Source organism: Chiroxiphia lanceolata, chromosome 15 (assembly GCF_009829145.1).
Source record: "Chiroxiphia lanceolata isolate bChiLan1 chromosome 15, bChiLan1.pri, whole genome shotgun sequence".
Classification (NCBI taxonomy): domain Eukaryota; kingdom Metazoa; phylum Chordata; class Aves; order Passeriformes; family Pipridae; genus Chiroxiphia; species Chiroxiphia lanceolata.
Genome location: NC_045651.1, coordinates 10807214 through 10834215, shown reverse-complemented (window position 1 = coordinate 10834215; position 27002 = coordinate 10807214). Strand labels below are relative to the sequence as shown.

General features: G+C 49.0%; 2 protein-coding genes across 5 annotated transcripts in view; one reads left to right on the top strand and one right to left on the bottom strand.

Annotated features, from left to right (window-relative positions):
- UIMC1 (ubiquitin interaction motif containing 1) overlaps positions 1–18269 on the bottom strand; it is a 40155-nt gene extending 21886 nt beyond the window's left edge. For 2 of the 4 annotated variants that reach the window (XM_032703324.1, XM_032703327.1), the window contains exons 1-4: positions 17915–18020; positions 13542–13690; positions 5458–5548; positions 149–273 (exon numbers count right to left, since the gene is read on the bottom strand). In XM_032703324.1, coding sequence (XP_032559215.1) covers positions 149–273; positions 5458–5548; positions 13542–13682 — 357 coding nt within the window. In that variant the 5' untranslated portion in view covers positions 13683–13690; positions 17915–18020. The other 2 variants (XM_032703325.1, XM_032703326.1) reach the window with 2 other exon arrangements.
- Positions 18270–18355: 86 nt separating this feature from the next.
- ZNF346 (zinc finger protein 346) lies at positions 18356–26740 on the top strand. Its single transcript, XM_032703337.1, has 7 exons — positions 18356–18451; positions 18619–18722; positions 18808–18903; positions 20732–20882; positions 22342–22581; positions 25054–25147; positions 26425–26740. The coding sequence occupies exons 1-7, from the start codon at positions 18391–18393 to the stop codon at positions 26528–26530; spliced, it is 852 nt and encodes a 283-aa protein (XP_032559228.1). The 5' UTR covers positions 18356–18390; the 3' UTR covers positions 26531–26740.
- The last annotated feature ends 262 nt before the right edge of the window (positions 26741–27002 follow it).

Below are 27002 nucleotides of genomic sequence, written 5' to 3'. Positions count from 1 at the left end.
TACTCTGTGACTGCTGTTGTTCCAGCTTGTGCTGGAAATAACTAGGTCCCCCCCCGTAAAACCTTCTTTTATGCAGCGTGGCAAAGCAAGCACAGAAAGCAGTGCTGCTGAAGAACCCTAGTAAGGCTCTTCACAGAAGCGCACTTACGCTAAGGCTCTCAGCAATGGCCTTCCTCAAGAGCTCCTCCTCTTCCTCTTCCTGACAGTTCACTTGTCTGGCTTCTTGCTCACTCATTTTCAGGGCCAGTGCAAACTGTTCCTCTTCACTCATCTCTACAGCAGAAGAAATAGGATAATGTCAAGTCACAGCTGCAGGTGTACGTAAACACTCAACATATATCCAACATGTTGAGAGAAACGCGTAAGGGTCCCACCTCCCCAAGAGGAATGCAGAGCAAAACATCTAAACTTCAGCTTTCCTGAAAAGGTGTCACCGAAACTGAGCAGGCAACAATAAATGAGAAAGGTAACCCAGGTCAGGAACTTCAGTTCAGGTTTCTACAGCAATCTAAGCTCCCATTCCCTGGGTATATTATCTGCAACTTGATATTTTATTTGGCATCAAACAACACACTCTGCAGGTGCCGAATTCAGTTCAAGGAGAGAGAAAAAGGACAGATTTCCAAAGTGTGCTCATTTTTATATCAGACAGATCAGCAGCAAGGCAGGATAAACAACACACCTTCTTTAAGACATTTTTTTACTAACCAGTAGCACAACTCAGTGCCTTCTGACACACAGATACCTGCAATACCACAGGAGACCTACCTGAGAGAAAAAGAGCTACATGTTGTTCACCCTGAGCTGCAGGTGGAAAGCTCTGTGGAGGATAATGTTACTTGCTTGGTGATATTATAGAGGATCTTTCACATGCATACATCCCCCTTCTGCTCACATCACCACTCCACTGCATCACTAAGTCAGTCATGCATGGGAAACAGGTTTCCTACAGTTGTAACTGCTATTTCAGCAGAAAATTTCTTCCTGAAATACTCCTCGATCAAATCAAACCAAAAGCCTGGACTGGCTATTTAGAAACAAAGCAGTTAGTTACTCTGGAAAACACTTATTTACTTAGATTCAATCCAACACTTCCACTATGCTTAAAATATACAGCGCCTGCAGAATGGAGTGCAGCTTGAAAAACAACTCAACAGCACTCTCAGGAGCTGAAAAATACATCTTGTCACTTGAAACAAACTGACAGATTTCCTTCAGAACCCGCTCCCTCCTCCAGGCAGAATCCTGCACGCGCCATCTCATGCATGAACCAAAGGCTCGCGCTCTCTGACGGGGTACAACATCTTTAAGACATGTCATTGAACAGGGAGGCCGCCCAAGCACAAAACATGCCTTCACTGCAGCCAGCTCCGGAGACAGACCTTTCCCTGGATAAAGCATTCAGAACTTGCAGGCTCCCATTTTTTATCCCATCCTCTTCCTACCAGCTGCCACCCAAACACAGCAGCACAGCCACCCTGGAAGCAGCTGGGGACTGCTCTGGCCGTAGCACAGTCCGTGCATGACAGCACGGCTGCAACGAGGAGCAGCCACGGAGCAGCCGGCTCTGCTCTGCCCTTCCCCCAGCTCCTCGCTGATGGCAGCCCCGTGCTCCCCCACCCAAGCAGGATCTGAAGCATTTTTGGACTGCTCTGATTACTCTCAGATTCTTTTATGTGTCCTACTAAATCAGCACTTAGCTTCAGGTTGTTGGTTTGGGGGGGAGGGGGGTAATTCCTTTTAAAATTAAGAAAGAGGTTGAAGGGAAGGCAGACTGCAGTGCTCTCAGGGCTCGTGGGGATCTTTTGTCCTTGGACAAAGTCGTTCTATGATGTTACAGCCAAGAGGGACCAGGGCAACAAAAAAGCATCCTTTAATGGAAAGCAGATGACAGTCCAGTGTATGGAGAAGGATCCCATCCCCAAGAACAACAGCAATACACAGCATTGCACAGAATCAATTAGGTTGGAAAAGACCTCAGTGATTACAACCTTTGACTGATCACCACCTTGTCAACTAGACCATGGCACTAAGTGCCACGTCCAGTCTTTTCTGGTTTCACAATACTAAACACCTTCCAAGCATTTGGAAAGTCTGTGTTGATTTGTTTCCCTGCCCAATCCATCACAGCCATCAGGCCAGATCCTGATCCTGATTACAAACTCCAACATGGGCACAAAAACCAGTGCACGTGATTGGCATCCCACAACACACGACTTTCCACGTGCTTCAACGGGGGCCTGAGTGTTCGCCAGTTCAGGCTATCAACATCCATGAAGCTTAATAAAAAGAAACATTTTCTGGCGAGCTACTGCTGTACATTTTGTTTTCTTCTCCTTCCCTGGCACAGCAATTTCCCCTCTGGGGACAAGGAATGTGCCAGACAAATGCTGCCTCTGGCAAAGAAACCAGTGACAAACAAGATGCACTTAGTGCACGTTCCAGTTGAGTAGGTGCTCCAGAGATGGGGTAATCTCGAGTTTAAACCCACCTGGCATTACGGTGGGAGAGCAAAGAGCAGCTCTGCCCATGTCTTCCATAGACCTGACCTGCTTTAAGTGGAGCCGACAGTATTTCGTGCTCCAGGACTGATGACTTCTCAGCACCGTGTGTTTTATTAAACTTGATGCTGATTGCAGCGGTCATAATTGATGATGATTAGAAATGCAGAGCGCCGCGTTAGCCCCCGACCGGCGTGTGCAAACAGACCCAGGGAGCTCAGAGCGTGTGGCGGAGACGAGCCATGCTCCTGGAGCATGCCAGAGGGACAGGAGCTCCCACAGCCCCCGGGGAAGAACGATCCCTCTCCATCTGGACCACCCTGCTCAGCTCACACTCATCGCTCGTCTCACAGGAGCCCATTCTCGTGAGGAAACACCAGCACTTCCAGCTGGGAACTCCGCGTCTCACACTCCAAAATCCACTCGTCACACGTCCATCCCAACGCAGCATGAAATCCCAGAGCCTCTCTGGAGACCAGGGCATCCAAGACACCCACAGATGGGAAGGAGGGGTCAGAGAGAAACTGTTTTTAAGATACTGCAGCCCTAAACAAATTAAACCATTTCAGAGCCTTTTTAAATGCTAATACAGCAATTTGTGAAGCGATTTATGTTCCATTTTGACATTTGCAAAGTGAATTAGATGCAAAACCCCGCTAGTTGTAGTTCTAACACTTACTAATAAGAGATTTACTCAAATATAACAGAAATGGGGGATCTCAGTATTTCCACATATCCAAAGAGCAATTACAGTAAAAACATTCAAATGTGCTTTAAAGCACAGACTTCCTCCAGAAAAAGAGAGAGACTTCGTTAGGTTTTGTACTTCCATTTATCCTGTCAGGATGAAACGTCACAGATATATTTTAGTTATGGCTTTAGGTTAAAATGAATAAAACCACAACAAAGCAAAAATGGGAGGATATGCTTTAGAACTAGAGCCTGCCAATATCCGAAATTTTCCAGTTTTGAGGAGAAAGAACTTGCTCTACCCAGAAGCACCGAATCTTTACAAAAGACCAATTTGCCTCGCAATTCAAAGAATTTATTTAAAGACACTGAGAAAAATAATTACTACTTCAAATCTTAATTTGCCTAAAAGCAAACACCAAAAGTCTAATTATAGCTTCCCATAAATGAGAACAGCCCCACGATCACACGTGCTTAAACAAGCGCCCGCTCTCCGACCGAGCGGCGCCGGCACCCCCAAACTCAGACGTGCACACTAAGCAACAGAAAATTGCAGCTGTAGCCCCAGGAAAAGAAAAACTATTATCAATAATTTCAGTATCTAGAAACACAGCAGAACTGCTCCGTTACACAATGGCTGGAGAGCTGGCTCTGTCTCCCGTGGATTTTCTGGAGCACACCAAACACCTTTTGCACAGCACCAGCTCCCAAAACCCTGCACACTCAATGATGCAACGAGGATATCCAACTTCAGCAGATCCCTGTTCTTAACGCCATATGTTTGGTCACATTTTATTGGCTTCTCCAAGGGGGGTTTTAGCTTTTATTTGGTGCCCTGTTTCCTTTGGGAGAAAAAGAAGAAAAAGAAAAAGAACTCTTCCCACATTTCTGACTTTTGTTATCTTACTTGTTCAACACAGATACGCACAGTGGGCTTCAGCTCCCACAAAGAGCTGGGCTGTTCTGTGCTATGGCCTTAGGCCTCTATTAAAAACAATTTAATTCACACAAGCCCTGTGAGGACTGACAAGCCCAACTGCTGCTGCTTACAGAGCACTGGTGTGCTCCATTTTGTTCAGTGATTGCTTTGGGTTTTGTAGGAGACAGCACCTTTCCCATTTTAAAACATCCTGAATTTCACATGCTGGATGGACCGACTACTGCCTTGCAGAGCATAGGAACACAAGCAGGGACCTGGGGCCTGGCTGCTGTAACAAGCGGGGCTGTACCAGGAACACAGGCAACATGGCCATGCTCAGTGGTCCCTTCTGCCTGTACATCCCTAGCATTCAGAATATAAACAGGAACATCCCAGTCTGTTCGCTTTAGCATTTATTCTTAGACCCATCGTCCATGAATGCATTTAATCTCTTATTAAAGCTGCTGATACTGACCCCTTCACAACCTCCTGTGACACAAACTTCCAGGAGTTCACTCCATGCTGTGTGAAGCATTACTGTCCTTCACCTGTTTCAAACACATCTATCTCCTGCTATTTCCACCAATGCACGCTGGCTAATAGGAGCTTGTAAACAATGGCTCTGTGCTCAGCTGAGGCACTGCCTTCCTGATAGGAACTTTGATCCCACCTTCCTCTCCTAACAAAGCAGCCCCAGGCTCTCCAGTCTCTCCCCATAAGGCAGCTGCTCCGTGCCCTTCATGGCTTGGGCTGCCCTTCTCTGGATGTACCACCACGGCCTTGCGATGCAGAGACCAGAACTGCACACATGGCTGTGACAGGGGTGCACCAATACTCCATATAACTGCAAAATGACATCACCCAAATCTCTGGTTCTTAACACCCTGCCTTATGATGTCCACTGTTGCCAGTGCTCCAGCTGCCCCCGTGCCATGAGCCAACAATTTCAGAGAACTGTCAGCTGCGACTCAGATCTTCCCTGAGTGGCAGCTGCCAGGTCAGAGCATCCTGATGTTTCAGGGACAGGCAGCAGCAGAGGGGCCTGAATGGAAAAGCAGTTTGTGACTGATAGCACTTTCAGATTGGCTTCAGTTTTGAAACCTGGTGAGGTACCAACACCCTCCCACACTTATTTTGGAAGTGCACCAGTCCACGCACACGCTGCCCAGGGAAAAAACAAGTGACAGTGTGCCTATTCAGACAGGCAAAATTTACCCCTGAGAAGGGTCTTTTCTGAAAGCTCTGCATCCCCAGCCACATCACAGCCTTTCTGCAAGGGAAATAATCTCTAACACAAACAGCTGCTCAGCACCAGACAACTTCCCCAGCCCCACAATCGAGACCTACGTGCAATTTTTCTTTTAGCAGCAAACTTGGTTTGATCCAGCTGCTGTTTTGTTCTCTTCTTTTGCAATCCACTCTCTTCCTTTGACTCCTGCTGTAATGGAAAAAAACATGGTGAGTCCATGCAATATGTAAGAAATACTACCAGCCCCCTCCCCCCCCAGCTACTCAGACACAAACACTGGTTCAAGAACAAGCCTCTATTTGTGTGAAATTTGAATTTCAAACATAATTCAAACACATTCTGTAACTATTAAAAGCTGTGTGATAAGCATAATGAGCAAAAAGAGTTACAGACTGACATAAACAGAGAAGTAGGAGAGACAATAGACTTCATGCCAGTCACCACCATGCACTGCACCTGCTACCCACGATTTCAGAGAGAATTTGTTTGGCCTTGCTAAAACATTGATATTTGTAAGCACTCAAAACAGAACCTTTTTACAAGTGAGCATCACACACCTGTAAGCCAGGACTGTTTCCTGCCATGCAGCTTCTAGTAACTCTGCCCAAACAATTTCAGGTGATCAAAACTAGGATCCCTACCTATTTTTGGAGACCCATGTGAACACAACCCCAGGGCAGGAGAGCCATACGTATTTCCTCCTCGTGCCAATCTCTCATTGTATTCATAGAATCATAGAATGGTTTGGGTTGAAAGGGACCTTAAATATCATCTCGTTCCAACTCCCTGCCATGGGCAGGGACACCTTCCACTAGACCAGGCTGCTGAGAGCCCCATCCAACCTGGCATTGAACACTTCCAGGGATGGGGCCACCACAGCTTCTCTGGGCAGTATTGCCACAAGTGTTTCATCTTTGAAGCTTGAATACTTCGGGAATTCGTTGTCTTGGGCCTCTCTGGAACAATACCCCTACAAACAACCTACATGTGTGCTGCTTTAAGCACAGGGACTGCACCAGGACTGGGCACAGACATAAATGACATACATTAATGCAAGTTGTTGTCCTAGCAGCTTAAGCAAGGCCACACACATTACTGAAGGCTGGCACTGGGCCCCTTCCAATTTGTCTCTCTAAATCAGGCAGGATTAGAATCAAACCCAGTATTTCAGGCAGAGACTCATGCCTGGCCAGGAGGGGCTTTGCACCACTCCCTCTGCAGCTGCAGTGAGTTTTGCTCTCTGTGAGACACACATTGGCCACACACTTGTGCCTCATTCCACCTCCTGTGACAGGAGAGGGGTTCAAGACAGGGGCATGTGGCTTGGGCTACTTTAACACAAACAGATATATTGATTTTTTTTCAAGTGTCATCAATTTCTTTTGTCCTTCGTCCATGTTTCTGAGCCTGTGAAGTCCTTTGGACTGCACCTCTGTGCTGAGTTTTGTTCCAGACATCTCCAGCTTTAGTGTTATCTGTAGATTTTATTAATCTATATACACCATTTGCTCCCTCTTACAGATCATTAATGAGGATGTTAAAACACACACAGACCTAATATCGATCCTCTTGGCCTCAGCCTTACATCTCCCCCAGATGAGCCTCCCTTCTCTTCATCACCAGCTCTTGCTGACAGTCTTTTAGCAGGATTTCAATGCAGGAATGTTACTATCTAGACCAAATTGAATTATTTACCCAACTAAGATTTTTGCAAGACATACTATTAAGTGGTTTCCTGAAACCCTAATACGTTACAGCTTCTACATGCCCTCATACCTACACCATTCCTCACTTCACTGACTTAAGAAGCACCTCACAACACAGCAGCAATCATACTTGGCAAGTCCACACACACTCATGCTTGTACCTAAGGGGTTTTTCCTATGACCGATTCCTTCTCTTCCCTACTCAGCCTGGTTTGGGTACCCCCTTTCTAAGATCTGCCACTGTGTCTTCAAAAAACTGCTTCACATCCAGAGTTTCTCCTGCAAGGAGATGGATGCCAAGCTCACATTTAGGAGGTGAAATCCCCTCTTCCGGGGCCCTGGTATATCGCCCTTCTCCACAGTTTCCCATAAGCCAAGGGATGTCCTACTCCAAAGTGCCCACCTTGGTCTGCAGCAATAGCCTCCCACCTACCTCACGAGCAGACCACACCTGAGGAAGTGGGAAACGGTCTGTGGGATTGCACCAGGATCACACTAGGATGATATGATGTAGGAGGTTAAGCAACAGCTCTCCCACTCTCCCCCAAAGCCCTGTCTAACAGTGCTAAACGCACCCCAGCTTAAGACAGGGGCAATTTAATCCTAGCAGGCTCTGTAAATCCCCAGCTCTTCTCTCAAGGCATCAGTCTTCCCCTCATCACTCTTGCACTTGCTGGAAGGTCAACCCTGACACTCTCATCTGCAGCTCTCTTCCAGGGCACGGATGTGATTTATGAGCACACCAAACTTTCCATGGCTGCAAGTGCCTGCACTGTGCACTGAGACAAACACTTACAACACACACCATGGGACAAGACCGGGCCCAAACACCTCCAGGGCTCTGGAGTGGAACGGTGCACCCGGCACTGGGCGCGCTGCCCGGATCCACCGCACAGCCAAGTACGTGCCTCGGTTCTCTGTGCTGGTCCTGAAGAATCTCGACATTTACAACAGTGGCAGGAGCAAAATTATTGCAGGACACGTGTTATACGAACCTCATACATTTGAGAAAGATGTTTAAATTGCTCAGCAGCGTTCTACTGAACAGCCACGGTGCAGAGAACCGCTGAAGCAAATCCAATTAATCCTGATGGGCCAAAATATATACACACATCTCAATTCCAAGAATTCTTAAATCTTCTTTATTTTTAAACCAAGAAAATAAAACATACCTTTTAATTAGGATTTATGGCTGTTTGTACCTCTGCTGGGAGAGAGCCCCGCAGGCCCCAGAGTGCTCTGCATAAATGCAGGCATGGATGGTAGAAACCGAAGGGGCCAAAAAAATTCAGAGAAGACAACAGGGCTTGCTCTTCCTGACCCAACCTTTTAATGCTCATCTATCTACAAGGATAATAGGAACTCAGGGGGCCACTCAACCAACTGCCTTTCTAATAAGATCACTAGTCCAAAAATAATCTTAATCAATTAAAATATTCCCAAACTGCAGCCAATACTCTTAGTTACAAGGTCATCTCCAACACACAACTTCCAAGGGAAACTAATTATTATAGCAGAGGTGAGGTAGGAACTGCACACCTCTGTTCAGTGCCAGCCTGGAGAGAATCTCTCCTTTGCTGTCCATTCAAGGCACAACAGCCAGAAGGAGCCCAAATGTTTTCCTGTGTGTCAGGCTCCGCATTTTAATTTATGATGCTCTCTTATGAGCAATTTCACTGCCAGCATTGTACACAGATCAAGAAATAGACAGGTTTTCAAAGTTCCCTACACATTTAGTGGAAGGCAGCCACTATTCTTCTTCCTTATTTTTTAACCTGCTTCGTTTCACCAGATAGCAGGAAATCAAACTCCCATTTTAAAAATGCTTTCGCACATACTTAAGAGAACCTGACTCTGCCAGCAGAAACAGATACATCTCCACTCCCTCCTAAAAGCCCGTAAATGGAAGCCAGTAGCCAGCATCCCACATCCTGCTCCCTCAAATCCACATCATAAACCACAGAAATCAGCTTCTACTGACTCAGGGAAGGAAAGGCTACAGCAGAATGTCTCCATCACTAATGGTGCAGACTGCAAAGTTGAAAGGTCTGGGTAATTTTACTGCTCAACAGCAGTTGGGACCATCTAACAACAGGGCACAGCCAAACACCACACGTCCTGCATGGGAAATACGCAGATGAAAACCAGACTAATTTATTTTTAAAAACCAATTAGATGTTGGAAGTCCAATGTTTGGCTCTAGCCAAGGCTGCTGCTGAAATTAATATCACACCCTACTTTATTAGTCTCTGACTTCAGAATCTGTTTCAGCTTTGCTGTCTTTCAGCTCATTAGAACAAACCTGTTGGAATTGGAGACTTGAACAACAAGGCACAACGGGGCTCATGCCAGACATGCAGTTCCTGACACACAGAGGGAAGGGTTTTCATCGGGCTGTGAGGAGTCTGGATTCAGATCAATCTGATTTTTGAGGAGTGATCGCAGCAGAGCCACGGAGCCTTCCCAAGAGCCAACTCACACCACATTGTCCTCTGGGAACTGGAGGCACCAGGTCCCTTGGCACCAGCAGAGCCCATGGGGACAGCAGGGTACTGCAGAGATACTCCCATGAGGCTCTGCTTCACTCGGATGGTCAGCGGTGTGAGCTGGTATCCTGGTTTCAGCTGGGATTGAGTTAATTTTATTCCTAGTAGCTGGTGCAGTGCTGTGTTTTGAATTTAGTATGGAAATAATGCTGATAACACACTGATGGTTCTTTGGTGCCAAGCAGTGCTTACTATAAATCAAGGACTCCTCAGTTTCCTGTGCTCTGACAGTGACCGGGTGTGCAAGATGCTGGGAGGAACTGGCCAAAGGGATATTCCATACCATAGAACATCATGTCCAGTATATAAACTGGGGGAAATTGGCTGGGAGCCACCGATGGCTGCTCAAGGACAGGCTGGGCATCAGTCAGTGAGTGGTGAGCAATGGTATTGTGCATCATTTGTTTCTCTTGGGTTTTACTCATAGAATCACAGAATGGTTTGGGTTGGAAAGGACCTTAAAGATCACCTCTTTTCAACCCCCTTGCCATAGGCAGGAACACCTCCCACTAGACCAGGTTGCTCATTGCCTGGCTTTGAACACTGCCAGGGATGGGGTATCCACAACCTCTCTGAGCATCCTATTCCAGTGCCTCGTCACCCTCACAGTAAAAAATTTCTTCCACATATCTAACCTAAATTTCTCCTCTTTTAGTTTGACCCCATTCCTCCTTGTCCTATCACTACATTTTCTCATAAAAAGCAGTTCCTCTCTCCCTCCTTTTCATTACAATTATTATTGATATTATCATTAGGATAATTAGTAGTATTACGGTATTTTATCTTGTTTCTATTATTAAGCTGTTCTTATCTCGACCCATGAGGTTCACTTTTTTTCAAATTCTCCTCCCCACCACAGTGAGGGGGGTGTGGAGTGAGCAAGCAGTCATGTGGTACTTAGTTGCCAGCTGGGATTCAAGCACAACAGGTGGGCACTGTCATCCCATCTTTTCCATAGTAAGATGTCCCTCAGGCCATGCCTGGTCCTGAGGTGAGTGGCTGCTGTCACAGCTGATGAAGACAGGACAGGGCAGTGGCCAGGTATTTCAGATGATGTCCAAACACACCTCCCTCTGCACCACAGCCGAAATCTAAACTGGAACATCGACACAAGCTGCTGATTTCCCTGACTGCAAGTATCTCCAAACACAGGAACACTTGGGCAAAGGGATGTTCCACACCAAAGGGAAGACAAGCCATGCAGAAATAGATGGCACCATCACCCTGGAGTCTCATCATATGTTCCCCGAGGGCTGGTAGAGCTGACGGATCTGGCAGAAAGAGCTTGTGAGACTTCATGCCAACTCTGAGTGCAGGCAGGTACTCTCGAAGCTCACAAAGGATCTACCCAGGAAAAACAGACCCTTCCAAAAGTTCCCACAGCAGATCAGTGGCATTTTGGGATTAAAAGCTGCAAATCAGTCTACGGGTCAGCACAACCTTTGGGCTGTGCTCAGTGCTCACATTCGGCCAGGCCTGATGCCAGGGAACAATCATGTTTCAGACATGGCTTCAGAAAATCTTGGGGGTCAGAGTCTTTACCAACAGCCCAACTCAAGCAAGGGGCTCATGACACAGACCAGGAATTGCTATTCTTGGAAAGAGCACTGTTGGGGACTATTTGAAATATTGTGTGTTTGTAGATGACCACCCATCTTCTGGCGTGGGCAACCAATTCCCCTCAGGGTTTAAACAGCCGGGGGAGACAGGAACCACTCTGCTCATTCGTCATGTCTGCGTTTTCTGAGACACAGTTTGCACAAAGAAGGTCATCTCCTCTTCCTTCCACAGAGCCAGAGAGACTGTTCTTATTTTGTCCAAGCCTTTCCAAAAAAAGAGAAGTGTTCCCCGAATCCAGGATTATATATAGCAGAGATCAAGAAAGCCTCACGTCCAGAAAACTTCTTTCTGATGCAGCTCTGCAGATGCCACAGCATAGACATGAGCAAAGAAAGAGAACTTGGCAAAATAACATGGATGAGCTTGATAATCCAGCATGACTGAAAAATTCCTGGGAGAGGCAGTCTGCCAAAGATCATCAAAAGTGAGAAGCTGGAGGCTTTCCAGGTGCAGCTGCTACAAGATCTGCTGGTCTGGAAGCAGAACTAGGGACTTGTTCTATAGATACCTGCCAAGAGACTGCCAAGGAAGAAAGCCATCGAATCAATGATGCCCAAATTGTCCTTGTAGCTTTTGATTCATAAGGAACCATGTCCTAACAGATGCAAGATTAATTGAGAATGTATTGTTCTCTAAAATTGCTATTGATCTGAGCTTCCCACACCTCTTCTTGAACACACAACAAGGTCTTACCAGAGCAAGAACAACAGTTAGAAGGTTCAAAATTGAAATTCAGCTTGATGTACACAGAAGAGCTGAGACAGTTACAGAAGGCAGACAGTTATTTTTTTGAGATCCCAAGTAAATCACAGTTTTGCGTTCGATTTTGCAGAAAACAACACGACAAGAGACTATGGCACTGGATCTGTAAGCTGATGACTCACAGAAAGAGACTGAACTGAATAAATCCACTCATTCAACTGACTGAACTGTTGTCACTTAAACAGAACCTAATTGGCTCTTTAACGGCCTCTCTGAGCATATCCTTTTCTGTAATATGACCGATTATGCCATCAGAATTTATTGTTTATAGACAAACTTACAGAACAGCGAGAGAGCCTAACCTTTTTATAGATGTGTTTTAAGAGACGTTTGTTTCCTCTTTTTCAGATACGCGCACATTGAGATGAATAATTGCAGACAATAACAGGTCCTGATCTTTTATGTACTGCAGCAGCTCTTATAGCTGCTGATTTCTTTTTTCCTTATAGGTTTCACCATAAAGGCCAGTGATGCAGCAGACTTCTGAAGTTAACTTAGCATATTGCAGAGCTAAGGGTTTAACCCCACTGAACTATTACTGCCATATGTTCCATTTCTTTCAGGGAATTTCCCAATGGGAAAGAACTCAGACAATGTGAAGAAAAAACATCCAATATCGTTTGCCCTACAGCTTCTTACTGTTTATTTCTAGTGCTTTTCCCCTCCTCACATGATAATCGCCTTATTGGAGAGCAGCACACTGCAGATGTGGGAGCAAAAGGGACTTGATTTAAGATCTACAGCTAGAGAGTGAACTGAAACGCTTTTGAAAATGGTGGAATTACAAAAAGCAGCTTAGGATCCCCAATCACCAGGAAGACAGAGCAAAGCCTTAAGAGTCACACATAAAATGCTGATTCTAATAATTTCCCCTCGTGCGGCTCGCTCGGTTGAGCACAGGTTCTCGGGGCTCTGGGTTTCTCCCAGGCAGGAGTTCCTGAGCTCATCCCAACGCCCGTGTAACCAACACAGACATTTCAATCTTTAGAGTAATGCTGATGTGTGTAAGCCGACGCCGGGGATCAGAGATCTGAGCCTTGACGCCTCAGCCAGGCACTCCCACACCACATTCACCTTTACACCCTACGGAGGTGGGTTACAAACTTGGATTCCTGTAATTCAGGATCAGTTTACTAGACACTGGCTGTCTCTGAGCTACTCACAAGCCTGTGTTCTGAATCATTTTCTTATCTATTTGCACATAATACAGAATCATGTTTCTAAGGTTTAGCTGGAAATCAATCAAATAAAAATTATGAAAAAAAGATTTGTAAAGGGATTGAGGAAAGGTTACTTTTAAATTACGTTTCAGATTTGGTTCTGAGAGGATTTGGTTATCAAATCCCAGACTCATAACTCACCCTCACGAAGCACATCATTCATTTCCTAGTCAAATAGGATTTGATTCATCTCGTATGTAAGAAAAGGAACGGCACAAGATCCTTTGCGCAAAGTCCAACCCCGGCACAACACCGAAGGCTGCTCAGGCACTGTCCTGCAGCAGCAGGGCCCAGCACAGGCTCTGGGCACCCCAAACCCATCACTGACCTCTCCATCACTGTCAGATATAACAATAAATGCATCCACAAAACTGCGCTTCTTCTTGGCATTCCTCTTCTCATCCTCATCTTCCTCCCCATCCTGACCTCTAGACTCCAGGCCCTGCGTGGGCTTCTTCCTCCTCGGCATCCTTCACTCTGAAACAGATGAAAAGATTAAAAGCCATTTGTTTCCTTCTGATTTAGATTTCCCCTACCAGTCATCCTTTTTTTTTTTTTTTTCCGCTATTTTTAGGCAAAAGACCCCAGGCACTGAAACCTTATTACAAAGCGTGGTGGATTTAGCGTTACTGGGAGCCACATGTACCAGTCACCACTCATCTAGTTAAGAACACTTTATTACATCTGATTGCTAAAAAGGGGTTTCAGGGGACCAGCAACACAGACTAAAGCCACTCTGAATACCTTGTTCCAAAGCAATGAGGGTTTCCTCTCAAAGCCCATCAGCAAACTCCTCCACAGCATCACTTTACAGTGGATCTCCCACCCTCCAATACAACTTCCCCTCCTTAGCCCCACACCTTCACCAGAACAAAGCAGGCTGTGGCAGCAGATCAAGCTGACAGTTGCACACCAGACCAAGAAGCCACCACAGCACAGCCCTTTGTCAGCGTTTGTATTCAACAAAACCAGGGGGAAAGGCATTGTTCTTTCAAGGATGCTGTCCTGCCCTCAGCACCACTTGGTGCACAGCTGCTCCAGCACTACAGACAGGGAAAACACAGGCACTGGCAGCAGGCAGGCTGGAAACAAGACAACAGGTTTATCTGGCAGCCTGGGTTTCTCAATGACCAGCAGCCTCCGGAAGAACTCCGGGCAGACATGCCCAAACCATCCGCATTAACAAAGGCACTTAACAAGCAGCAAGGAACCTGCTGAGCATTATTAGTGCAAACCTGAGTGCTCTGTGCACGCAGGTGCCCACACAGTGCAAGCTGGTACTTCAGCATCCCTTCCCTTGCCAGCCCATAGACTGCTGGAGAGGGATGCACAGCAAGCATCAGCTGCTTGGATCCAAAAGGGCTCCGAGGAGAGGACTGGGAAGAGATCTCGGTGAAGGAGAGCAGCAGGAAGGCACACAGAGTTAAACCACCCTTTCCTGCCTGTGCTTGCTGTTTGCCAGATAACTCAACAACAACATTTGGCGCTTCCTGAACTGTGATGTAAAAGAGCCTTACAAAGCAGGCTGAGCATGACCAGCTCTGTTGAAGTTAAACATGTGCAGAGAGTGGTTAAACAACAAGCCCCTCATTTCACACCAGAGAACAGCAGAGCTGGAAATGCAAGTCAAGTTGGCTGGTTCCCAGACCAGTGTCCTTCCACAGCATCACTCCGCTTTCCTTCAAGATCACTCAAATAGCTCAAGTGTGGTGCTTAGATCTAAAATAAGAGGAAGAGAAGATGCAACAGAGACTGTACATCACCCAGGATAGAGCCAAACCCTTCCCTGTAACACCACAAAATTGCAAACAGACGCTGTGTATAGAAACAGTAACGAGCAGGGAGTCCAAAATCCCCATCAGTGCCGAGAACTGCAGTGCACTGCTCCATCTACAGTCCAAGCAGCAAGGTGAGGAATAACATCGCTCCAGCCCTACTATCCACAGCCTTCACGGACTCCCTTCGCCTCCCTCCCTCTGCAAAGACATGCACACACACGCAAAGACAAAAGACGATTATCCTGGTGAGTCATGATTTGCACCGAAGATTTTCTGAGCCCTCTGAAGGCAGAATACTGTACAAATGGCAAAGTGACTGAAGGACCACTGCAGTACCCCCGTGTTTGTCTGCTTAGGAACCACAGAATGGTTTGGATTGGAAGGGACCTTAAAGATCATCCAGTTTCAACCCCCTGCCATGGGCAGAGACACCTTCCACTAGACCAGGTTGCTCAGAGCTCTATCCAACCTGGCCTTGAACACTTCCAGGGATGGGGCAGCCACAGCTTCTCTGAGTAACCTGTGCCAGTGCCTCACCACTGTCACAGGGAAGAATTTTTTTCTAATATCCAATCTAACCCTGCTCTTTGTCAGTTTGAAGCCATTATGGAAAGGGAAATAGAAATAAGTGCTGCTTTCGGAAAAGCTCTGGCTCCTGCAAAACAACGCTGTTCAGCTCCAGCTGAGCTGAACTCAGGTCCTGTTCGAATATCCTCATTGTAGCGTCTCCATTTTTTTATCTTTTGCTCCAAATGGTTTCTTTGCCCTCCCTGTCCAGGGAGATGAGCCAAGCCTCACACCCAGCTGCTGTACCCGTAGTGGTGGGGAACATTCCCTTATCGTTGGAAAACCACTCACATGCGCTACAAGGAGCACGGAAAGGCCCACGGAGGGTCACTGGTCTTGGAAAGGCAGCCCATAAACCTCCTTACCCTCACAACAAAAGAAACAGCAACAAGGAGTTGCTATGCTGCCTTTTATTTTTTTTTAAATCCACACTGGTATCACCATCTCTCCTCTGACTCTGTGATACATCTTCTGCTTGGTGCTCTGTGCTAAATAAGAGATCACTGAGAAATATCAACTGAAGTTATGATGAGTCACCTACCTTCAACATTTAAAGGAGAGAAAAGAGGAGATGTAAGAGATGTAACCACACAACTCCCACAGCGCTTCTGAAAATGAAGGGACTTGTGGCAAAGAGAGTCTCTGGAAATGTAACTAAGGGAACAAGACAAGTAAGAGATCAGTCGTAGCTGTGCTAGTCTGAGGCTGTGAGTAGGAGAGCAGCAATAGCTTTTATTAGACAAGCTGGTGTAGCTGAGAGAAGAAAACATGCATCAGAGCACAGCCCTCCTCTTCAGGCAGGGAAGTCGACCATCTATTGCTTTTAGCACCCTTGGAAAGGACAGTTGTCAGTACCTGAGGGGATCATACCTGTTTTCAGACCCAGCAAAAAATAGGCCAAAGACTGAATTATCTAAAACTACCTTTGCAATTTGGTTCACAGACTGATTTTGCAGTTATCCAGATTTTTTTTCCAACTCTGAATTTAAGAGAATTTCTTCGTAAACGCACTGACAGCAAAGGTGACCTCCTGATAAGGGACTCGCACATGTCACGCTTCTCCAGTCACATTTTTAGGGATATCCTTGAAGATCCCCAACTTGTGATTATTTGTCATTTTCCCTCTCATCTATCATTTTGATGAATCAGAAAGCAATTACCGACAGAATAATTCTAAATCTTGACACTGCAGCTACAGACCTGCCAAGCTGTGACAGCTTGAAAAATGCTCGAAAAACGGAGCCAAAAAAAATGAATGACTCTCATCCCCGGATGAGTTCCTGAGCCGTTGGAGACACAGGCTGTCGCTTTGTAAACAACTCCCCCCCGCCTTGGGAAGCAGAGCCACGACGCTTCCCGTGCTCAGGCGGGTCAGCACCACACGCCTCCATGGAAATATCATCCCTGGACCCTCGGCTCGACCCGGCACGCAGGGCCCAGCTGATGCTCCGCGAGCAGGACCCGAGGGCTGGCAGCGCCTCGGGGAGAGAGAAATTGTTTACTGGACTGATCCGTTTATAGAGCTAGCTCTTCGCAGAGAGGGCACGGGCACGGCAGAGGCCACGCACGGCCGAGTGCATCCGAGCTCTCGGGAGCTGCTCCGTGCTCCAGTGCCCTCGAGTCCCACGCGCAGCACCTCCCTTCTCCAAGGACAGCTGAGAAAAACGTTTCCCCCCCAACTATGTGGGAGGAAAGTGACCCCATCCCCAGACCACGCCCAGGGTCCCTCTGTCCCCTTCCCGGCCCGCTGCCTTCGGGCAGGGAGGGCTCTGCAGGGAAAGTGACAAGGATGGGGTCAGGGATACTCAGCAAGCTGCCGAGAAGGATGGGGGTCCCAGGCGGGATGGGGGTGAGCTCGGGGGAAGGTGATCAGCCACAGGTGAGCAAACAAGAGGGAGGGGAGTGTGCAGGGGCTGCCCCGGGAGAAAGGAGCCAGGCCTGTCAGGGGGAACAGGAGGGGCAGGAGCACCCTGGCCTTAGGGGATGGGGCCAGGACAAAGCTCTGGTTTTGGGGTTCCCTCCCAAGGGGACAGGCCAGGAGGAGTTCCAGGGTATCTCTAGGCACTGCACCTCCAGGGAAGGAACACGGGAACTGCCCTTGGGGGTGGGACGGAGGGTGTCCCTTCCCCAGGGGGCAGCGCTGGGTGCCGGTCCCGGGCCACCCAGAGCGGGGGCCGATGGTCACGCAAGGGGGGGGCGGAGGTGAGGGAAGGGGGTCAGCCCCGGGGACCACGGGCCGGGGAACGGCCCCGGGCGGAGAAAGGGGGATCCCTCACAGCCCCGGGAGCCCCGCGGCGAGTCGGCCCCGGGCGAGCCGCAGGGCAGCAGCAGGCCCCGCAGGGCACAAGGTACTCACCGGGCCTTGGCCGCCCCGTTGCCCGCGGCCTCCCCGCCAGGTCTACCCGCACCGGCCCCGGTCGGCGGGTCCCGCACCCGCGCTCAAGTTGGCGGCGGAGGCCTCATTGCCCTCACCCAAGATGGCGGCGGCGGCTTCGCTGCTCCTCACGTGGCCGTCGGGGCGCTGAAGCGGGCGGCGCCATGTCCATGGCGGGCGGGGCCCGGGCGCCTCGCCCTGAGGCACAGGCGGTCTCGCCGTTTTCTCAGCCTGGAGCGCCGCTTCCTCCGGAGAGGATGCGCTGCGTCGCTTAAACAGTCACAAAGACCGGCCGCCACCGTGCCGCGCTCTATACTTATGCCCACAACCAACATGTCCGCCGCCGCCTCCCCTGGCGGGCGCGGCGCTCTCGCGGGAGGCCACCCCGCCGTTGCTAGGCGCGGAGGGGGCGCGCGGGCGGGCTCTCGCGAGAACAGCGTGAGGCGGCGGTGGTGGCCATGGCGGACGGGGCCGGTAGCAACGGGGACGCTGCGGGGCCGCCGGTGGGCAAAGAGGCGGGTGAGGCGGCGGGACCGGGGGCGGGCGGGTGGCCGGACCTCCACGAGGTTCCTTGCAGCCCGGTCGGACGCCGCGAGGTGCGGGGCGGCCCTGTTCGGGCCGCCCCGCACCTCCCGGGGTCCGACCGGGCCGCTGACGCCCCCGTTCTGTGCCCCCCCACCCCACAGTGGAGCGGCTGATCCGGGAGAACGGACACATCTTCACCGAGGCGCAGTGCAAGGTGTGCAGCGCTCTGCTCATCTCCGAGTCGCAGCGGCTGGCGCACTACCAGGTAAAGAACGGGGAGCATCCCCCCACCCCAGCCCGCCCCCCGGGCGCGGCGGGGCACAGAGCGGGTCTTTCTCTGCTTTCCCCAGAGCAAGAAACACGCCAACAAGGTGAGGCGGTACCTGTCCATCCACGGTGGGGAGGAGGGTGCCCACGGGAAGAAGATGAAGCTGGAGGCGAAGCAGGTGAGCGGGGACTCGATTGCTGCCTATCAGTAAGGTCTGTAAATCAGTGTCTGTGAAGTGTGGATGATAAGTCATGAGGAGCAGCTGAAGGGGCTGGGGGGGGGGCTCAGCTTGGAGAAAATGAGGCAGTTTAGGCCTTATTGCTCTCTACAATTCCCTGGCAGGAGGTTGTAGCCAGGTGGGGGTCAGCCTCTTCTCCCAGGTAACTAGCCACAGAACAGGAGGAAAAGGCCTTAAGCTGTGCTTGGGGAGGTTCAGGTTGGACATCAGAAAGAGTTTCTTCATGGAAAGGGTTGTCAGTCCCTGGAATGAGCTGCCCAGGAAGGTGGTGGAGTCACCATCCTTGGTGTTCAAAGAACGACTGGACGTGGCACTCAATGCTCTGGTCTGGTTGACAAGGTGGGGATCAGTCACAGGTTGGACTTCATGATTTCAGAGGCATTTTCTAACCTTAATGATTCTGTGATTCTGTAAAGTGTCTGAGAGGAAGATAGGACCAGATAGTGTGAGAGGGTGGACCAGGCTCTGCTTGGGGTTGTCCAGCAATAGGACAAGAAGCAACAGGCAGAAGCTGATGGACAGGCAGTTCCACCTGAATGTGAGGAAGAACTTCGTTCCTGTGCAGTGACTGAGCACTGAAACAGATTGTCCAGAGAGGGTGTGGAATCTCCCTCACAGGAGATATTCCAGAACAGTCTGGATGCAATCCTGTGCCACGTGCTCTGGGATGGCGCTGCCTGAGCAGGGAGGTGGGACCAGATGACCCACTGTGGTCCCTTCCAACCTGACCCATCCTGTGAGTGCAGGACCCCTCAGGGCTGAATATGGCACAGCAGGACCTGCTGGACTAAAAACTGTTTAACAGCCTTGTAAGTGAATGAGGAAAAGACTCTCAGAAAGAGCATTGTGAGAACTGAGGAGCTCAATGGCAGGTGTTTCACCAGCCCTTGTCCCAGCTCTTGCTGCCCTCCTCACTCAAACAGCCTCTGTGAGTATTTCTTCTCCATTTAAACAAATGCACGTTGCCTTTTTTTGATAGTTTTGCTTGAAATTGCGGAGAAAAAATAGGAGCAACAGCTTGTGAGGAGTATTGTTGCATAACATCACACAGAGCACATTGGGTCCACCATCCACGGGAATTTGCTTCCCAGAGCAATCCTTGTTGTACTTATGTGGGTTCCCTCAGCCAGTAGCTGAAGCCTGTTGGTCAGTAAAGGCCCCACGTTCCATTCGGCCATCTGTCTGCCCCTGACTCCCTTGGGGAACAGATTCTACTTTTATGATTGCTTCAGCTCTAATCCCTAACTCTGGCATTTGCAGGGAGTTGGGGGATAATGGCGGATGCCTTCGCACATAGTGTCAGGCTGAGAACTGCCTGGTGCTCCCTGCGCTGCTGGAATCATGTTGCAGATGACCCAGCTGATAGTGATGTTTGCACTGCTCAGTTCACACCTTGCAGGGGACGAGGCTGCCTGGTCCAGTTTTGGCAGCCACACACTTAACCATGTCCTTCACCCAAACAGGCGAGGGTGGCCCTTCTGCCTGGAGTGTTTACCAAAGGGTTTAAAAACGGTAATCTGGTGCAAGAACAATCTGCAGTAAGGGAGAGCGTGATGCTGCATCGTGGAAGTCCTACTCAGTCACACTTCTTAGCACCCAAATGTCTCCGGCTACCTTTTCTTAGACTCTGAAATTGTAGCATTTCTTGTCATAACCTTTTCTCAGAACCCCCAAACTGTAGTGTTTCTCCTTATAACCAGGAGGCTGGACAGGGTGACCTGCAGAGGTCCCTCCTGGCATCAGCCACTCTGCGGTTCTCTGTGCACAGGACAGCAAGCAGGAAGGCAGCAACGGGGAGGACAGGAACAAGTGTTGTCCCATCTGCAACATGACCTTCTCCTCTCCAGCCGTGGCAACATCTCACTACTTGGGCAAGACTCATGCCAAGAACATGAAGCAGCAGGCCCCCAAAGCGGAAGGTATGAGTGTCTGCAGTGCCTTTGCGTTGTCCCGAGGGGCTGTTGAGAGGTTTGTTGCACCCCAAGTGTGAGCTCTTATGAGGGTGTGTGTGCTCTTTGTTATGAATTAGAAGAAGCAGTGCACCTCCACAGACCTGGCTGTGACATCCTGCTCAGTGGGAAAAAAAGTTGTGTGGATTTTTGGTTTGCTTTGTTTGGGAGAAATGCAGCTGGTAGCAGAGTTGTCCCCATCCCTGTGTGCAGGGACCAGGAGTGTGATGTTGCACTGTAGAAATGCCCGTCACAGGATATGATGCTCACTGAAAGCTTACAGGGATTGCAGTGACTGGTGAAACTCCAATATGACAAATTCCTCAGAGCTGCTCTGCTACAACGATGTGGCCTCTGAGGTTCAGGGACTGGTGAGCTGCAGATATCTGGGGACTGGGAGAGTACAGCTGAGGAGCATCAGTATATGCTTGTCTGACCATGTCTGCCTGGGGTGCAGCTGCCTGTGTCCCACCCCTTTGCTAGCAGCCAGAAAGGCCCGGTGGGTGGGGAGGGAAACCCTCTCTCCAGGGCAGGTAGGGGCAGCCATGAGCTTGGTGGACTGCAGGTGCTCAGGATGGAGGGAAAACACAGCGTTTGAGTGCACCTGAGGGTGGCAGCTTGTGCTGGCTCTGAGCTGGGATCTTCCAGCCAGAAACTGTCCTGAGTGTCTTCATGGCTTTGCTAAGATGTATGTGCAGAGCAAGGCCGCCTCTGGGGTCAGGGTGGCCCGTGGGACGTTTTAGTTCTTTGGAACCCTTGCTTTTGGGTAAGACAGGAGCCTGCAGGGAGGGGTGGACGTGCACTGAGCAGTCTGGTGCGTGCCTTTGGTTTTGCATTAGAAGAGCTCTCTGATCCCTGGAAGGTTTGTTGCTCTGGTCTTTGGCACTGCATAGTGAGAGGCTGCAGGTTTCTCCATCACACAGGAAGCCAGTTCCCTGTGTGGATTCGCTGTGTCAGACATAGTCCCGTTCATGCTGTTTCTCAGGCAAGAGTCCTCATTAACTCAGTTCACAATCAACTCTTGCAGCTGCACGGTGCTTCCAGAAACCCACTGCCTTTGCTGTGCAGGGGCTTGTGCTCCTATTCTGGCTGGGGAATGGTAACAGCAGGTGGAAGCTCATTCATACCCACTGTTTCATAAATACAGTCATGCTTACATTAAGGAGAAATGTACAAATCTGTTGGATTATTTTAAACTCTGAAAGTTTTCCTGGTGTACTCTGACTTATCTTACCACATGTTTTTAAATTCTGCGGCGTTATGGGAAGAGATAGGAGCATCGTGAATTTATCAAGGTGTCTTACATTGTCTAGGTTTGGGGGTTAGATGTAGCAGGTTATGAGTTTCAGTGTGAGTTTGGGGGAAATAAAGTGACTGGTTTTTACCTGTGAGTTCTGAGACTGACCAAGAGTTTGGATCCACCCAACAGAAGCAGTGCCCCCACAGAAACACCCTGCTGCTCTCCCCACCTCTACTGCATCTTCTAACGAAGAGAACAAGGACATTACTGACCCAGACAAGTTCTGTAGCCTCTGCCATGCCACTTTCAACAACCCCCTTATGGCAAAACAGCACTACGTAGGCAAGAAGCACAGAAAGCAAGAGACCAAACACAAGCTGATGGCGCACTATGGCCGAACCCCTGATGCACCTGCATCGTCCTTCATGGGTGAGTTCTCAGCAGGGAGGCTGATAACCAGCTGGAGAGCAGGGTGGGAGAGCAACAGAATGTGTCTGACAGGCCTTTGGACGAGGGAGTCTGTGTGGAGGGAGCAGGGGAGAAATGCTCGTGATGAGGGACTTGATTATACACCATAAGATTGATTTGGCTGTAACCCCCCAGCAGCAGATGTTTTAGACTGTAGCTACTCGTGACAAGCTTTGGGTTGTGTTTTGTGATGTTGTTTAATCGGGGACGCGTCCTTTTTATTCTCTGTGCGGATAATCCAGGGATTTTGGCCAGTACTGTTTCTCGTTAGGTGATTGCATCCAAAATGGAAAGATAAAAGTGGCATTTGATGCTTAAAAATCATCTTTGGGGGGGACTAGCCAAAGATGGAAGGAATAGGTTTAACTGCACCTGCTGCTTCAAAGCACATGAAAGCCAGAGAGATTTCTCCCTGAATGCTTTTCTGCCTCTGTGTGGGCACTTCCATCTGATGAACTAATGCAACTCTCTCTGGAGCAAGGAGGAATGTGGGGAAAAAAACTCCAGAGCTATTAAGGAGGAACTTTAGGCAGACAGTTAAAACTCTTCTGGTTTATGATCTGCTGCTTATGAGCACTTGTATGTGATGAAAGCCCTCAGAGTCCAGTGAAAGCATTAGGAAAATGCCCTTGTTCCTCCCAACAGCCTTCTGTTGGACCAGGAAGTCTTAGTACCTGCTGGATGCTCAAGGTAAATAATAAGCAGACAAATCATCTTAAAATCTTCATCAAGGGCTCCTTTCTCTGTCGTAAAAACCCACACAAGCAGAAGATTAATTATTCTAATTCTTTGCAGGCCACCTTTAGATACCGGTAGCACTTATGACAAATGAGGCTCAATTAGCCAAGTAATGTTCTCTCCCACATTGCGTGGCCGTGTGGGAGATGGAGAAGGTGCTCGGTATCTCGTGTTACCCATCTGCTCTGCACCTAATTAGTGGGGTCTGATGAATGGTTCTACTTGAGTGTGACTCAGGCGCTGACAGTGGCAGGAGCCCCGGCCCAGGTGGGCTGGGTAGGTGGGCAGTGCCCTTGCCCGTGTGATTGATGTGTCCCAAGAAGTGCCAGCAGAACCGGAGTACATACAGACACATCTCCGGGGCACCTCAGCTGTTCTGGAGAGTTTCAGAGCCTGGGCTGTAATTCGGGGGGGATGGGATGGGATGGGATGGGATGGACTGTAGTCAGGCATGTTTTCTCCCACTCTCTTTGCCGTCTCTGTGTGCCAACAGCCACACCTGTTCCTAAACTCTCTGCTGGGACCTGGCTGGCAGCAGGTGTTCTTTGCAGCGCAACACTGAGATGTTTGTCTGCTTAAAGTCCTCTGGGAACCAGAGGTTTGGGGTGCAGAAGTGCAGTTTAGACAACTTCATGCACACACCTGTTGGCTGGATTTGCAACAGAGAGATCTTGACCTTGGTGGTGCAGGGAGGCAGACCTGAGACTGTATTGGCTCCTCTGGCCTTTCCTGCCCAGATCCAGACCCATTTTAAGAGCTCAATGTCCCACTGGAGTCTGGAATCTTTGAGGTGCAGCAGCCACGTTGTGCTTCCCGCTCAGTGATTTGCTGCTCTGCACCCCTGGGATCCATGTCCTCTTTCATCTTAATGAAATATTTTCCTTGTGAGACTCCCAGGCAGAGCCCTTCCCCAGTGAGCCAAAATTCAGGAACGCTCAATTATCTTGAGGACAACTGCCAGAATTTTTCCCTGATAGAGAATCCTGTGCTGCCATGCTTGCCTGTTTGGTATCTGTGACCTCCTGAACTTTCAGTCTGGCTGGAGTTGTCATGTTACACAAAACCATTGATCCTGTCTAGTACAACTATTGTTGGAAACTATTTTTTTCCTGGCAGTTAACTGATCCGCTGACTGTAACCAAACTGCTTGAGGACAGAGCTTAATATCCTCCATTGGCACCTCAGCAAGGCTTAGCAGAATGCTGCATTGTGGAGCTGGACATCAGGTGTAATCTCCTCTGGCTGTTTTTATTATTGAAACACTATGAGCTTACAAATTCAGTATCTCCCTCATTCTCTGTTATGAGATTTCCAGATCAGGAGAAGTGAGAATGTGGGAAAAAAATGGAGTTGCAAAGGCAGTATAGCATCGAGGTTGGGATCCTAATGCTAAGACTTCTCCTATGTCTGATACTGTGACCTATTCGTAGGAAATGTGTCTTTGTTGTTATCGATGAACAAACCCATGTTCTCATTAGGAAAGCTTTTTTGTCTCAGTGATTCCCTCACAGTGACTGGCCGATACACAGTGGGGTAGTGGGATCGTGTGAGCTCCTTGCCTGGTCAGGCTGTTGACTTGTTATTTGTCTTTGTGTAGGGTTGTTTAACACATGAGGTGATTGATTATCTCTCTTGTTTCTAAGTCAGGCACCGGGTTTGGCTGGCTGTGTGTGCTAACATTGCTGTCTGTTTCAGCCGGGAAGGGCTACCCCTGCAGCACATGTAACATAGTGCTGAACTCCATAGAGCAGTACCAAGCTCACATCAGTGGCTTCAAACACAAGAATCAGTAAGTAACATTCTTGTCTAAGTGTGTTTCCAGCCTCGCTGTTCAAATCAATGGCCTAAATATAACCTAAAATGCGGTTTTGAACGCGTATCTCCAGCTGACTTCCAAGCAGAACAGCAGGGTCTGTGTAGGCTCTCTCTGTGTGTCCTGACGCCACTCCAACAGCTCCCTCTGCAGACAGCCCGGCTGTGCTGCTTCCAGTTTCTTTCGGTTCCTGGTAGTTCAGCTCAGCACAGACGTTTGCAGTGAGCCTGACACCCATTAAACACGGTTTCTCTTAACAGCTGAGATTTTAATTTAATTAAGAACTGGCTCAGTGGAGATCTGCTTGCCATTCTAATCTCCCTTGGGGTTGCTTGTTGTAAAATTTGGCATGGAGTCAGCGTGCTCCAGAAACCTGGACTATATTCCTTCACTCCCTCTCACAGCTGGCAAGTTAAATAATGGCATCCCCTGCATATATTATTAATTGAAAAAAATCAGGTTGCCAGGTGATTAATACCAAAAATACTTGTTCTGAACTCTGTCAAAGTTCAGATCTTTAATTTAAGAGCCTTCACTAAAAGAGACTCAATAATGAACCCGGGTTGCTTAGAAAGCTTCTTAGAAGGAAGAAGTATTAGGAAACCCTACCTCAAGTGAGGACGGGCTCGTAGCCAAATTTCCCAAATGAGTCAGGAAGAAAACTGGAGTCTCTTGTTGCTTGTCTGTGAAATAACAGCCCCATGGTCCCTCGGCTCTCTGGAGTACTTCATTGGAAGACTTGTGCTCCATCCTGCATCCCAGAAAAGTTTCAGCTTTCAAACAGTGCAACTGAATGAGTGAATAGGAAGTATCCCATTCCAGAGAGACAGCATTGAGGATGTTCGCAACACACACACACACATGAATGTTCCCTTTAAGGACACAGATGTTGTCATAGCTGTTGCAGCCACTTTTCAGAAAGCTGCTCTGGATTCAGCCGTGCAGTCCTGTTCCAGCTCCTGCAGCCTGCGGAGAGGCAGGATGCTTGCTTTGTAATGGGAGCTCTTTAGCAGTCCTTGAGCTGTGCCACGGCTAATTCTGCCATGCTAAAGGTGTCTGTTTACACACAGGCACAGAGGGCAAGGATGCACTTGGAAGGTTTTCTGGCAAGTTGTTGCCTTGGCTGCAGAGGGCTGTTGCTCTGCTGACAGCCGTTCCTGCTGAGCAGTGATTGCAGCTGGCACATTTCAGAGCATTTGTGACATTGTCTCCTTTTTTTCCTATGTTTTCCTCTTGCTCCCTTCGACGTGCAGGATGCCAGGAGCAGTGCCAGTTGTCGGACCGTTCCCACCGCAGCAGTATGTCCGGGAAGAGTCAACTGCCCCAGGAGGCTACAGTTACTTCAGCCAAGACTTCTAGAGCAAGTTGCAGTGCTGTTCTTGGAGTTGTTGGTGGCCCCAGAACGCACATCCTTTGCCAGCCCACAACGGTTTCATTATCCCTCTGGATAAGCAAAACCCTACCCTCCTGTATGCACTCGTTGAGCAGAACGAGGACTGAATCTGTCAGGAAAAGGATCCAGCTGGAAGAGACTTGCTAGACAGCAAATACTTCACTCCCTTTAGAGTAGTTTTCATTGTGTAATTGCTTCCTGTGAAGGTGGGTGCGGTGTGAGAGGAAGTGTGTATCTGGTGTAAAGGAGGGTTTGGCAACAGGCTGGTAGTGGCCACCTCCTCCCTGTCCCCACTCTGGAGGGCTGCCCATCCTGCTGCTGGGCTGCTCTCAGAGGGACACCAGCACCTGTGGGCACGCCTAGGTGTGACGAGAGGGGAGCTGGAGCCAGGCTGTGGGGCCAGAGCCACCCACAAGCCTGGGGAGGCTGAGGACAGAG

Excerpts from the sequence above, each read along its gene's own strand:
- ZNF346 (XM_032703337.1), top strand. The coding sequence starts at position 18,391 with ATGGCGGACGGGGCCGGTAGCAACGGGGACGCTGCGGGGCCGCCGGTG. Across the intron at positions 18,452-18,618 it reads GCCGGTGGGCAAAGAGGCGG|TGGAGCGGCTGATCCGGGAG; the intron begins GTGAGGCGGCGG and ends CCCACCCCACAG. Across the intron at positions 20,883-22,341 it reads GCAGGCCCCCAAAGCGGAAG|AAGCAGTGCCCCCACAGAAA; the intron begins GTATGAGTGTCT and ends TCCACCCAACAG.